We start from the raw sequence: 14422 nt of genomic DNA, 5'->3' as shown, positions 1-14422 counted from the left end.
AACTGGAGGTTGGTAGGCGGGTTGCTGGACTATGGGCGGGCTGGTAAGCGCATAGGCTTTGCGCCTGCGCTTGAGGTTGTTACGGTTTGAGGGTTCGGGTTTGGTTTATGTTGGTTCAGGGGCAGTCTTGGTGGGTTTAGTCTTCTCAGCTCCCCGCAGGAACAGGGTTCCTGCTCTGACATGGTTGTCGCTGAGCACAGCGGCCAACTCAATGGCGTCAGAGAGGGTTGCTGGGTTTCTGGCCCATACAGAATCTTGAATTTCCATGGGGAGACCCCCAAGGAATTTCTCGATGGCTCGGCGGGAAGGGGTAACAAGGTGAGGGACAAGCAGGCTTAGTTCATGGAAACGCGTCGCGTACTCGCGCGCTTCGCCACTGTACTGCTTAAGATTCCAAAATTCTTCTTCCAGGCGCTTAACTTCGTTGGGAGGGCAGAATTCTCGCGTCAGAATTTCTTTGAATTCCTCCCAGGGCATGCTAGAAGCAGCTTCTGCGCCACGCGCATGAGCTACTCAATTCCACCATGTAAGCGCTCTAGATTCCAGGACACTGGAAGCATATAGGGTTCGTCTGTCTGAGGGGCATTGGGTGTGGAGGAAAGTGTTTTCAATCTTCTCGAGCCATTGGAGCATCACGGTGGCTCCTTCAAGACCTGTGAACTTTGGAGGGTTACCCGCATTAAAGGACTTAATGTTATAACTGGAGGTATTAGCATTGTTTTGGTTTAAGGCTTGGGCTATTGCGGCGGCCATTTCCTGGGAACGTTGCAGCGAACGTCTGCGCGAGGCTTCTCTCCTCTGATGGCGGCGAGATAGCGGAGGCATTCTATAAAAGTTTTAATTTTTGTTAATATCTTGGTTTTAGCGCAAAGTATAACCTCGAAAAGCTTGGTTTCGCGGAGTCAGTTACTGTCAGAAGTTAAAGTAAAATAAATGACCCTAAATGCAGACTTAATAAAGGTAACAAATTCGAATCAAGAATCGACAATTCATGTATCACCATGACTTTCCGAATTCCCAATTTAAAATATACGAGCAAACGAGTATTGGAGATTGACGATTCATGTATCACCATGACTTTTCAATCCTCAATGTAAAATATACAAGAAAATGAGTATTGGAGATTGACGATTCATGTATCACCATGACTTTTCAAGTCTCCAACCTCAGAACATAATCGTAAATGGAAATTGAAAATCAACTATTCATGTATCACCATGACTTTTCGGATTTTCAAATCCCAACAAACGAATATGCAAGAAAAATCAATAAAAATCGAAATTCAGCAAAAATCGAAATATCGCGAAATAAATCATAAAATCATATACTGCGTCTGCGCAAGCATATTTATAAATAACGAGTAATTAACAATAAGCGCGCAAACATGAGATTTCTCTCATGCGCGAGAGGGGACTCTTAGGTATTCTAGGCCGTTACGTCTAACCACCTATCCTAAAGTCACGGAGCTCTGATACCAATCTGTAACACCCCGACCAAAGGCGGATTATACATCGGGGCGCCACATATTGTTTCATTACTCGTGACACTATTGGGTGTCAATATTTAATAAATACATTCATTCGCGCACACGCAAAGTAGACAGAAGATAACATAAAACAACAATAATCAATATATTATAAGGCAGAATATTCGAACAACAATAACTTGTCTTGATACATTTTAATCTAGGTCCAAAAGTAAAAACGTCCTACGTGTCCACAATCTCCAAATGTAGCTACAGCAAACCTGAACATGTGTTAAAATAAAACGTCAAACACTTGCGTGTTGGTGAGAAATCAAGTTTAATACAATACATAGATAACAATAAATCTGCGCGCAACACGTGTATGTCTGGTGTTTAACAAGGGTGTAATCAGATTGTGATCAAGCCTAAATAGATCATAGCTCATAGTTCATAGTTCAATCCGTGCTCCCAAATGAGCACAAAAACAAGAAAACATCTGTGCAAGTGTAAACAAAGAAAACCGTAAACGATAGGTCTCCCGTGTTCATCTAATGGATCCATGAAAACTTCGGAATAGGCCGAACAAAGCGGTTAATGATACACACATACAAATAAACAGCCAAGTAACGTCCTCAACACATGGGATACTGCGCGACTAAAGTTCATAAATAAGTTTAAGACTCTAAGTTTGTATGAACACATGAACATCCCAAAACCTTAAAAATAAAAAGGGATTAGGTACGAGATTACTCACTTGATAAACGATGCGGTGTAAGATAAAGCAAGAACCAACTTTAAACAAGCACAAGTTAACCTATAATTAAAGATTATTGTTTTAATGATTGGTTTTAAGTCTTGATTATAAGTTAGCATAATTAATAAGTAAATTATTATATATAATATATATTACCGGAAAAGCAGGGCAGAACAGGGAGGAAGACGGAGGCAGAGAGGGAGGCGGCAGAGAGATCAAGGAGGAGGTTAAAATAAGTGTTTGTGTGTGAAGTGTTAGGAAAATAACATTATTATTTATAGGGAAACCCTAGGGAACACAATCCCTAGAAAAGGGGAAAAGATCTCAAAAAGCAAAAGATTCCAAAAGCAAAAGATATCAAAAAGCATAAGAAAACAAAAGCAAAAGATATGGAAAGATATGGCAGCTGCAGGGGACAAGGGAAAAGCTGACAGGTAACAGTAAAAGCATGGGCGGTTCAGATAAAGGTACTGGTCAAGCATGGAAAAAGCAGATCTCAAAAGATAATGTCAGTCACTTTTTCTGTCAACCAATGGGGTTGGTGCGCATGCTGCGCCGAAAGTAACTTTTCAGACATAAGGCAGGTTAGGTCAACAGCACAGAAGATAAGACATCACAAGAGCAAACGGCTAGATTAAACAGAAGGAAACTCAAAGGGTTTAGCGCGAGAAGGCTCGAGCGCACGCGCGAGGGCGAAGGCTGACAGAACAAACCTTAGCGCGCCGCGGGAAGAACTATTATCCTTAGCGCGCCGCGGGAAGAATTACCATTCTTAGCGCGCCGCGGGAAGAACTACCATTCTTAGCGCGTCGCGGGAAGAACTACCGTTCTTAACGCGCTGCGAGAAGAACTACAATTCTTAGCGCGCTGCGAGAACAGTTCGCCTCGCGTATCGCAGGAACAACTGGTCTTCGCGCAGGCTTCCTTGTAAGGAGTCTGGCGCGTGGAGCTGCGCAGACAACCTTAGGCGGGAAGAAACAAAGGACACAAAAATAAGAGAAGGGGGGTTCAAGGCTTAAGGGCGGGACGGCGACAAGAGAGAAAGAAGGCGGAGAGAAGAAGAGGGACGGGACGGCGGGAAGGAAAAGAGAGGAAGAGGCGGGAAGGAAAATATATTATTATTATTAAAAGTAAAATATAAGTATAAATAAATATTAAATCATAAAAGAAAGAGATCGGATAAGGGAAACGGGTACCTGGGTCGGGTCGGATCGGGTCAGATGTCACATCATATGAACCAATATACGGCGCTGATGGCTTAATTAGCAAGTACAACTTCACTTGTATTCCTTATCCCGACTATGGTCAAGAACGCAAGTCAATATCCCTAGGAGTTATTCTAGGTAATATTATTATCTCCATTTATATTAATTACCCCATTTACACCATATATTCTTAGCTAGTAGTTCAAAGTAAGCAGAACCGTCTCGTGGGTAAGCTAAATAAGGTCATGGTTTTAGGCCTTCATTTTTAGAGGGCCTCTATTTTAAAGCAGAGTTATATATTATAAGATTTTGAAATTAGAGTTCTTCTAGAATTAGTAACTCATTGATAGGCCACAAGCTAATGAGGATTGTTTCAGATCCATTATCAGTGCATATCATCTATATTCTATAGTTCTTGTACACTATCTAGCGCTATACGCATAAAGAAAAGAAAAGAAAAAGGCCTCAACATTTTAGTTAGTTTTAGGCATCTGGGGACGTTGAGTCGACCTTGAAAGTAAGTTTCAACTTAGCAAGCCTTATATTTTAGATGCAAACCAGTATAGCTAGCAACGAAACTTGAACTTTTAAACTTGGGGCTGAAAATATCAAAATATTATAAATAATATAATATTAAGTTATTACATATTATTTTTATTCTCACCAAATCAATACCAAAAATGACCCCCCCCCCAACCCACCCACACACACAACAAAATAACATTTTTTTTGGTTTGGTTTAGGTTATCAAACATCATATTACCGCTTCATAGCTCAAAAATATTATTGTAAATATACGGTCTATATTTACCGAAAACATAAATATACCGAAAACATATGGGCCATATTTAGGCATTCTGAGCCCATAAACCGGGGGTGGAATCCTTCCTCCAATAAAGAGTTCAGCCCATGAACCAATCGAGCAGCTCACGAGCTATATGAGATCGGATAGAAACGTTCAATATAGATTTGGCACATAGGCATAAATAAACACGTCCCAATACTATAATCGATTTTTTTATAAAATTATATATTTTAAAATTGTAAGATGAGATCAAAATCAAAGTAAAATTGATTATATATATAATATTCAAAGTAAAAATCAAAGACCACGTACAAGCAAACAAATTTATATTTTCGGCAGACGAAAGAGTGTATTTGCACCACAATAGTAAGGTTTTCCTAAAGTAACAAAATTAGTACCATAGTTTTAATACTAAGTTTTTAATTTTGTAACAATATTAGTACTAACTTTAACTTCCGTTAAAAGTTAACGGAATTTGCGTCCACTCGCCGTTTTAACACTCGGGTTTAACAATGCCCAGGCTTCAACACTTGGATTTTATCAACGACGCTTTTTACCGACCAAATAAATAGCGTTTCAAAATTTATTTTTTTTGTATATTAATCTTTTTATATGTTAATTCATCAAATTTATATTTTAGGTTTTATTAAGGTACATTTACTAACGTAACCAATATCCAACGAATATGCGTCAACTCGCTGCTGCAACATAATGCCCGGCTTTACTAGCCGATTTAATATTGTTAAAACCGTGCATTATGTTGCAACATCGAATTGACGCGTGTTCGATGGGTATTGGTTACGTTAGTAAAGGTACCTTAATAAAACCCAAAATATGAATTTGTTGGATTAACATATAAAAGATTAATACACAAAAAAGTTAAAATATTAAAAATGATGTTTATTTTGTCGGGGCAAATCGGGCGTTGTTAAAATCCGAGCGTTGAAGCCTGGGCATTAGTAAACCCGAGCGTTACGGCGGTGAGTTAACGTAAATTTCGTTCACTTTTAGCGGAAGTTAAAGTTAGTATCTAATATTGTTATAAAATGAAAATCTTAGTACCCAAATCTGTAACTTTTAAACTTTAGTACTCAATCTTATTATTTTAGAGAAACGTCAGAGACTAAGTTTGTAATTATGTCCTTAAACTAAGAAAGATCAAATTAGAACATCTACTTGCTACATAATTAAAAAAAACAACAAAATTAAGGTTAGAAAGTAAAAACTAATAGTTTCAAAACATAGTTATTGTAGAAGAAAATATATATATTTAATTTTCAGTTACCGTTGGAAATTTAATATTAATTATTAATTAACTTTTAAAAGAAGTATTATCTGTTTAAAAGTTTTAACTTATTTAATGGTTTTTTAATTTATTAAATTACTAATTAGTTATTAGTAACTAAAATTATTATTTATTTAAAAAGAACCGTGTAAAGGTTTGATTTGAAACAAAAATATATTTAAAATTCAATGTGACCCACGATATACATAGATAATAGATGAATTTGGAGCGTTCATGGTGACGTGCATCCCCTCCAACGACGCCTAACCCTAATGCTACACTCCTGGCATGCGCCTGCCATCTCAGCTAACTACGTCTGTGAGTGTGTGTTGCGAGTAGCCTTACAACTTCATAATATATATCCATTGAAAACTGGATGAAATTTCAAAAATAAAGAAAGCCATAAATTATTCAAAGAAAACCCCAACCATTCAGGATCAGAACACCGATATCCCTCGGTGTAATGAGTTAAGTCGTGCCCAAACGCAGCTGATGAGTAGTTTTGTCAAGCTTGGGTTCGGCTCGTATATTATTATTAATATTAATCAAGGTATATATATACATTTTAATTATTTTAATATATTTTGAGAAATACTTTAAACCAGCCTAAGCTCGGCTCGAGCTCGGTTGTGCGGTGTGAACTAGTACATAGAAGTCCAAAAGAGGTTATAAAAATACACAAGACTTGTCAAAGCTCGACGAGTCAAAACGAGCTTCTCATACAAGGCTTGAGTTGGGGTTTGATAACTAAACAAACATTGTTTAAGACTCAGGCTTAGCTCTTTTGCACCCCTACCACTAGGCACATTCTAGGTTTCGTGCTTATGATTTTGGTTTATCATTAAGCTGGGTCTTTTGAATGAATCGATCTATTTTTATGTGTTTGCCGCATCTACTAGCTAGTGAATATGCCCCGACCAATTTGTCCCCAAAGCTAAAACTTAATCAATACAAAGCCGATAAGATATTTAGAAATAAACGAGGGGGCTCATGAGGTGTGTCCGGTTCTTTTCCAGTTCTTTTGTGCATTTTGGTTGGCTCATTACCATTTAGTTATTAGTGTATGATGCACATACCATTTAGTTGTCACCACTATCACTAAAGAGAAACATCGAAGTATGCTTAATTACAAACCATTTTGTATTGAAATTCATTCAGGTGTTAGCATAAGCATAGGCGTACTATTTCTTGTAGCAACCAGCTATGTATTGTACAAAGTGACCAAGAAAACAAAAGAAAGTAGAAAAAGAAAGAAGTTCTTTAAACGCAATGGTGGTTTACTTTTGAAGCAACAAGAAGAAGTCGACCCGTCTTTAGCTGATAAAACCATACTTTTTTCATCACGTGAGTTGGAGAAAGCCACTAACAACTTTAACGAAAATAGAATTCTTGGTCGAGGAGGTCAAGGTACTGTCTACAAAGGGATGTTGGTGGATTGAAGGATTGTAGCAATCAAGAAATCAAAAGTAGTCGATGAAAACCAATTGGAGCAATTTATCAATGAAGTGGTCATCCTTTCACAAGTCAGTCATAGAAATGTTGTCAAACTATTGGGATGTTGCTTAGAGACTGATGTTCCTCTCCTTGTTTCCGAATTCATTCCAAATGGTACTTTGTATGATCGTTTACGTAACGAAACTAAAGAGCTCCCAATTTCTTACAAGATGAGATTACAAATCGCCACAGAGGTTGCTGGAGCACTTGCTTACTTGCATTCAACAACTTCCATTCCAATATACCATAGAGACATCAAAACAACTAACATACTTTTGGATGACAAATACAAAGCTAAAGTTTCTGATTTTGGAACTTCAAGATTGGTATCATTAGATCAAAACACTTGACTACCTTGGTCAAAGGTACAATATGCTACTTAGATCCTGAGTATTTCCAATCTAGTCAATTCACTGAAAAGAGTGATGTTTATAGTTTTGGAGTTGTGTTGGTTGAATAGTTAACCGGAGAAATGCCTATTTCCCTTACGAGATTTGGTGAAAGCAAAAGTTTGGCTACGCACTTTGCGTTGGCTATGAAAGAAGGGCATGCTATGTCTATTTTTGATGTAACAGTCGTAAAGGAAGGTACTAGAGATGATCTCTTAGCACTAGCTAGCCTTGCATTGCGATGTTTGAATATGAATGGAAAGCAAAGGCCAACAATGAAAGAAGTGGCTATAGAGTTAGAGAACATACAAGCATCTCATATGCCCTTGAAGGATCAATCCAATACCAGTTCCATGAATCCATGATATATGGGGAGTATTTGTAGTGCTAATATATGAATAATCATAATCATTGTTCTTGAATTTTCACGATAACTTAGCCAATGATATCTTAGTTGTTCATTGTTCAATAAGTTTATGTTTTCCTAGTATGTAAGATAAAGTTACCAAAAATCCCTCAAAGTTATAAGGCCTTTTGTAACCATTTTTTGAAGTATTTTATTTAATGTTTACTATATTATTAATTGGTTTACAAAACATAACACCATACTTGCACAATCAACCATTTGGTTTTGTAATTTTTTGGAAAATATTTTTGAAAGAAACATATATTATAGTTTCCTTTTCACGCGTTCTCTTTATCAAGGCTACGAGTGTTAACTCTTGCACTACGTCAACATCACTGTATAGGGGTGTAGATATAACTGATAAAGGAAGGGGGGTGGGGGGGGGGGGAGGGAGACTACGCTAACTCTCCAAAGTGAGCTAGGGTTTATCGAATTTGCATGTATAACAAATAGGATAACGGTGACTTACATAGAAAAACTTCAAGATTGTTGGCATTTGTCATTGAAAATATTTCAACTAATATTATACCAAACAAAAATTACCTAATACCATTCAATCTTTTACTTATCGAATGTACTGACTGTACCTGAATGATCATTGTCGAGGTTTCTTAAGCAATGGTAGATGTTACTTTTCAAATTGATTGGCATTATAAAGGTAAAAAAAGATACAGAAATTTTTGGATGTTCACAACTCATGTATACTCACGTCTAGATTATACATTTTATAATCGGGGTCACAAATGATTACGATATTACATGACTCACAGAGTCATAGTCGCACATTATCACTAGTAGGGAATATTGTTGGAAAATGTTGGACTAATAATAATATTAGTATATATATGTATATGTTACTAATAAACTATTTATGAACTAGTCCAAAGAGTTGAGATGAATGCGACATTGATACTCTAAAATGTGTAGTTGTGAAATTGAACTTTAGTGAAATGGGAAATGAGCTTGTCCCACATTGGTAAAATGGCAAACTTGCGAGTTGCTTATAAATGAAAGAACTCACAAGATTACATTTTTCTGTGACTAGACGGACTAAGTGGCATTAGCAAGGGTGACACGCTCGCACCCGGGCATAGAAGTCGCCATATATAGTATTTTCATGTGGCTGGATCGAGCAATGTGACATGTGCCGTTGTGTGGCTGCGCCATGTGTGTGAGCGTGGCAAGTGTTGGTAGATGCAACGAGTCACCAAGCCATGCGTCAGCACCTGGACCCACGACCCTTGCATGCTTGACACCTCGTGAGACATGTGTCGATTGTGTATGACTCTTGTTGACAAGTGTCATGTGTATATGTCATATGTTGACACGTGTCCCGCTGACTAATCCAGAAATTGCTATATATAGTATGTAGGAGTGGGAGATGGAAGAAATAACAACACCACTCTAACACCGAAAACCCGAATCAGTAACATCTCGTATACACTGACACATGTCACACTCGACCTGAACACACAACGCCAAACCAGTTCATGTTTCCAATTCCAACCTTCTCTCGATCTTGATATCTCGTTACAAATATAGTTCGGATTCTGGGGTAATCCCAACAATACATACCGCTTCGCTTGTTGTACCCTGAGAAACAGAAGGGATCGCGGAGGTAGCCCAAAATATGTTTTAACGGACCTCTGTTCAACAAAAATCCTCAACCACAACCGAGAACCACAGTTTGTTTAGTCTTGCAGCTAGAAAGGTGTAGATGGTTTCAGGTGATCAAGACCGGTTCACCAAGCGAATGGGCGTACAAGAAGACATGCTCGGGTCTCGGTGAACACGAGCTAGACAGTGTGAGCGCGGTTCCGATGCGGTTTCAACACGATGATCAACTTTGCTCCGGTGCGATATCAACTCATTAAAGAATTCGCCGTACGAGCACAAGTTAAAGACCTCGGTATGAATCAAGTCGCATGTATATATTTTATATTGTTATTTTAGATTAAATGTGTATACGGTATATATGTATTACAATTTCTCAAGGATACAAACAAAGTACTTTGTTAGATTTATTGTTTTAATATAATCGTGACCAGGTTATAGCCAAAGTTTCTAAACAATACACGAGCCATAAAGTAGATACTCAAATATAATTCACATAACATGTATTATGGGTATGATTTCTTTTATTATTATTATTATTATTATTATTATTATTATTATTATTATTATTATTATTATTATCAGCAGGAGTAACTTATTATATACATGATGGCTGTAGTAGTAAAATTATAAAGCACTTAACATTAAGTCGTATAGAAAAATAATATATGGATACAACGCAAATATCGAACGACTAGTTTTGAGTTTGACAAATCAAAATAATAATATTTTACATTTTTCTATTCTGCGTCTTCCCGGGAAAAAAAAGAAACAGAATGTCTGATCAAATCGTGAAAGGTGAAGAATTGGAGAAGCAAGCAGATAAGAAGCTTACCGACTGGAAATTCTTCGGTAATAAACACGAAGACGCAGCCGATTTATTCGAAAAGGCTGCCAATTTTTATAAAATCGGTAAATCATGTAAGTCATCATCATAAATTTTTGTAACGGATCTAATATTATATTATGATTGCAAATGTCAATTTTTATGTAAATTTTATAATGTTAGGGCGTTATGCATGTTCGTTAGGATTTTTTTTAATTTTTTAATTGATTAACGATTTTAACACGTGAAAAAATTACTGTTTGATTGATTTTTATGTTTTATTTTAATTGTTCATCATCCTTAAAATCAATGTTAATTTCTCGATTGTATGCGAACGCTCGTTTATGTTTGTTTGTTTATTCATACTTTGGTGTTTACTTTTAAATGGTGTTTGCTCAGTTATATTATATTTGTTTATCTATGTTCAGATATTATCTTTCATATACGTTCGATTGTGTTTGTTATGTTTTGTTTATACTCTTAACAAATAGACACAAACAAACATGAACACCTTCATGTTATGACTTATGAATATTTTAGAGAAATGCCATGCAAAAGACGCTAATTTGTGACGATTGTTTGAAGGTTAAAACTTGAATTATTAATAAAGTTAAGATTTATTTTATTTTGTTCATAATTTGGGATATTTTGGCAGGGGATCAAGCTGGAGCTGTATATGTGAAATTAGCTGAGTGTTATATGAAAGTAAGTGATTGACATTAGTGAGTGCAATGGCGGAACCAGGGGACGGTCAAGAGAGTCGAGTTTGTTGTAGTCCGAGATGAAAACATGAATTTTTATCAAGAAAACATTAATGTTAATATCTTGTACTGGTTCCGTCATTATGTGAAAAAAAAGGTTTATGTTGACTAAGACGTTCTGGTTCCGCCACTAGTGCGGTCTCATGGTCATGGACTGCTAAAATCTTGTAAATATAATATGTTTTTTGTTTGCAGTTGGATAGCAAACAGGAAGCTGCAAATGCTTATGCTGATGCAGGTCATTGTTATAAGAAAACAAACACTACAGGTGTCCATCTTTTTTACTTGCATACATGATTTTGTTACAGTTTATACCAACAGTTTCCTTACTGTTCAAGTTTCTTGTTACTATGATTTTAATTATTGCCCTAGCATTCATGTTGATATTAGTTTATGTTTGTTTGTCTATAAACGAATGAACATGAACAGAACAAAACTTTTTGTTCATTTAGTTAAATGAATGAACATGAAGACATGTCTCGGTTCGTTTCTTTTAGGTTCATGAACATTCGTTTATTTTTATTTCGTTTGCATTCATTTATGTTTGTTAACGTTCATTTATTTTTATTTCGTTTACATTCATTTATGTTTGTTAACGTTCGGTCGTTTATATTCATTTAAATTTATTAGGCACGTTACAATTTAGTCTAGGTTTGTATGCTCTCGTTTACTTGGTATAGTCCTGTACCGCTGTACGTGCCTTTTTCAGTTCGATAAATCAGAAAAGAGTCGAGGCGTGTATTCCACAAATTCTATTGTGTTTGTGTGCATAATAACATTGACCGGATTGCATTTTAAACCGATTTCATATGATTCTGTATTTGTATTTATAGCGTACTTTATATAATTTCTCTGAAGATTTACGCAATCACATGATATATCTCGTTTCTCCCTCTAAAATTACCATGTAAAATTATCATATTCTTCCGTCACCGTTTATTTAAAAAGTTTATCTTGATATTGTCTTATACTACGCAGAGTGCATTTCTCGCCTCGAGCAAGCAGTAGATTTACTCATGGAAATCGGGAGGTTAAGCACGTCTGCAAAGTTCTGTAAGGTAAACTTCTGGATCTCTTTATGACAAAGACCAAACATTGGAGTATTATATTACACAAGACCTTAAAAACAAATGTTAACAATAACAAATTATACGTTGAACTTTGACTTCGTTTTTGTGCAGGAAATAGCCGAGTTATACGAACAGGAACAAAACCTTGAGAAGGCTATGGATTATTATGATAAAGCATCTGATCTTTATCTAGGAGAAGAATCTATCAGTTATGCAAATCAATGCAGGCTCAAAATTGCAGAACATGCTGCTGAGATGCAACAGTATGCATAGTACTAAAACACCCTTTAGTATTATGCGTTGAAAACTTGAAATAACTAAGTCTATTCAAAATGTGTGTTTTAGATATCAGAAAGCTATTGAAATTTTTGAAGATATAGCAAAACAAGCACTCAGTAATAATCTGCTTAAATATGGAGCTAAAGGGCATCTACTCAATGCTGGCATTTGCCAACTTTGTAAAGGTGATGATGTGGCGATTACAAATGCGTTGGAAAAATATCAGGTTGCGTGTTAGATACATTTTTATGTATTTTTGTGTTTAGATATGTGATCTGAATATGTGTTTGTTTTTGTAGGATTTGGATCCGACTTTTGGAGGAACGCGTGAATATAAATTGTTGGCGGTATGTTGTATTTGGGTGATATTGATAATAGTTTTGTGTCTGAATTCTGTTAATGTATGGTAGGATTTGACTGCTTCGATTGAAGAGGAAGATGTTACAAAGTTTACTGATGCGATTAAGGAATTCGATAGCATGACTAAGCTGGTAAGATATTTGTAACGATTATATTCTTAAATCTTAAGTTCCAAGTTCTCGTGTTTGTAAAAATTGATAGGATTAATTTTTTTACATATAGCGTAAATATACGATTAGTTCGTTATACAATAACGTTTCCTTAGTTAAGTTTCACGTTTTCTTTTTCAAAAAACTAACGTTTTTTTCTCAACTAATGGCAATTCGAAGGGTTCAACTTAGTTTTTTTTTTTTAAAGAAAACAACTTGTGTAAATGAGTCAAGCTCGAGTTCGGCTGGTTCAAGCTCTATATCTAAAGCTTGAGCTCAGCTCGTGAGTAGTTTATTAAGATCGAGCTAATCTCATTTATTAATTTATTTATGTGTGTCTATTATTTAATTGCTTTATCATAATTTCATATCTAATCGTTATTGTTGCATAAATATATATTTTATACACTAAATAAAAGTTATATAAATATGGGGTTGTTTAGGCTCGCGAGCCTACTAACTGAGCTCAATAAATAAAGTTGAGGCTCGAGCTCAAGTCAGATCGATTTGAGTCAATCTTGAGTAGCTCGCGAGCTACTTGGCTTGTTTACGTCCCTAAACTTGACACAAATACAATTATTTTTTGGATTATGTCAAAAACAGGATGCATGGAAGACAACCCTTTTATTAAGAGTGAAGGACTTGTTAAAGGCCAAGGAGATGGAGGAGGATGATCTTACTTAACTCTCTAATTTCTTTAAACAAATATGTTTAATTAAATTTTATTATTATTATTATTATTATTATTATTATTATTATTATTATTATTATTATTATTATTATTATTATTATTAATCCATGGTTGCATATTTATTGCCTTTTGTGGGGCGTCATTGCAGCCTTGTTAATAGAATGCTTTTGTTCCTTTGAATTTGTGATGTCAATTTGAAGACTTGTCAATTGTCATACCACCAACTCTATGACACAATTTTCGTGCATATACAAATTGGTGATATGATTTTTTGAAATTATGTCGTATTAAGATTTAAGAGTGGTCAAGCCCTCTATGATCCATTGGCAGACTAAATCAAATGTTTGAATAACCTTATAGAGATGATGAAAATGAGTCTCATAACAATATTATATTTTTACATATGACTGGGTAAACAAAGTCATTGTTTAATCTCAAACAGTATTCTTTTGTGTCCGGAGATAATTCTCTATAAAATTTAGAAATTATGCAACCAGTGCTTTTTTATAAACTAGATTTCATATTTTTACTTGCTACAATAAAGGTAGTGTTGCATGGATTGGATCGTGCTAGTCTTGGGCTAAAACTGAAGAAAAAAAACCGAGATTTCAGCTATTAAAAACTGTTCGATTTTAATTTTTTCGGCTTTGCCATTTGAGCTTAAAAGCTTTTGGCCAAAAAAAGTTGGTCAAAAATAACGAATTTGGACCTAAAGTTCTTTATTAGTTAACTATTATACATTTTCGCAACGGTATATAGGTTAAACTATTACATATTTACATTATTATAATTTATAAATTACTTAAAAACTCAAAATAAAAAATGAAAGTCTAAAAGTTTAGTTCAGTTCAATTTTAACTACATGCAAA

General features: G+C 35.5%; 1 protein-coding gene and 1 pseudogene across 1 annotated transcript; both read left to right on the top strand.

Annotated features, from left to right (window-relative positions):
* The first annotated feature begins 6632 nt into the window (after positions 1-6632).
* On the top strand, positions 6633-7762 carry LOC143625255 (wall-associated receptor kinase-like 9 pseudogene; annotated as a pseudogene).
* A 2426-nt stretch (positions 7763-10188) lies between these two features.
* Positions 10189-13581, top strand: LOC143627529 (alpha-soluble NSF attachment protein-like). Its single transcript, XM_077097322.1, has 9 exons — positions 10189-10338; positions 10899-10948; positions 11200-11272; positions 11983-12062; positions 12186-12337; positions 12420-12579; positions 12653-12700; positions 12764-12844; positions 13466-13581. Exons 1-9 carry the CDS (start codon positions 10194-10196, stop codon positions 13544-13546), a joined length of 870 nt encoding a protein of 289 aa, XP_076953437.1. The 5' UTR covers positions 10189-10193; the 3' UTR covers positions 13547-13581.
* Positions 13582-14422: the final 841 nt, after the last annotated feature.

This window comes from Bidens hawaiensis, unplaced genomic scaffold, assembly GCF_021521415.1.
Source record: "Bidens hawaiensis isolate Kalapana, Puna unplaced genomic scaffold, B.hawaiensis_p1.1 tig00000458_1, whole genome shotgun sequence".
Taxonomy (NCBI): Eukaryota; Viridiplantae; Streptophyta; class Magnoliopsida; order Asterales; family Asteraceae; genus Bidens; species Bidens hawaiensis.
This window is presented reverse-complemented; position numbering and strand designations above follow the sequence as displayed.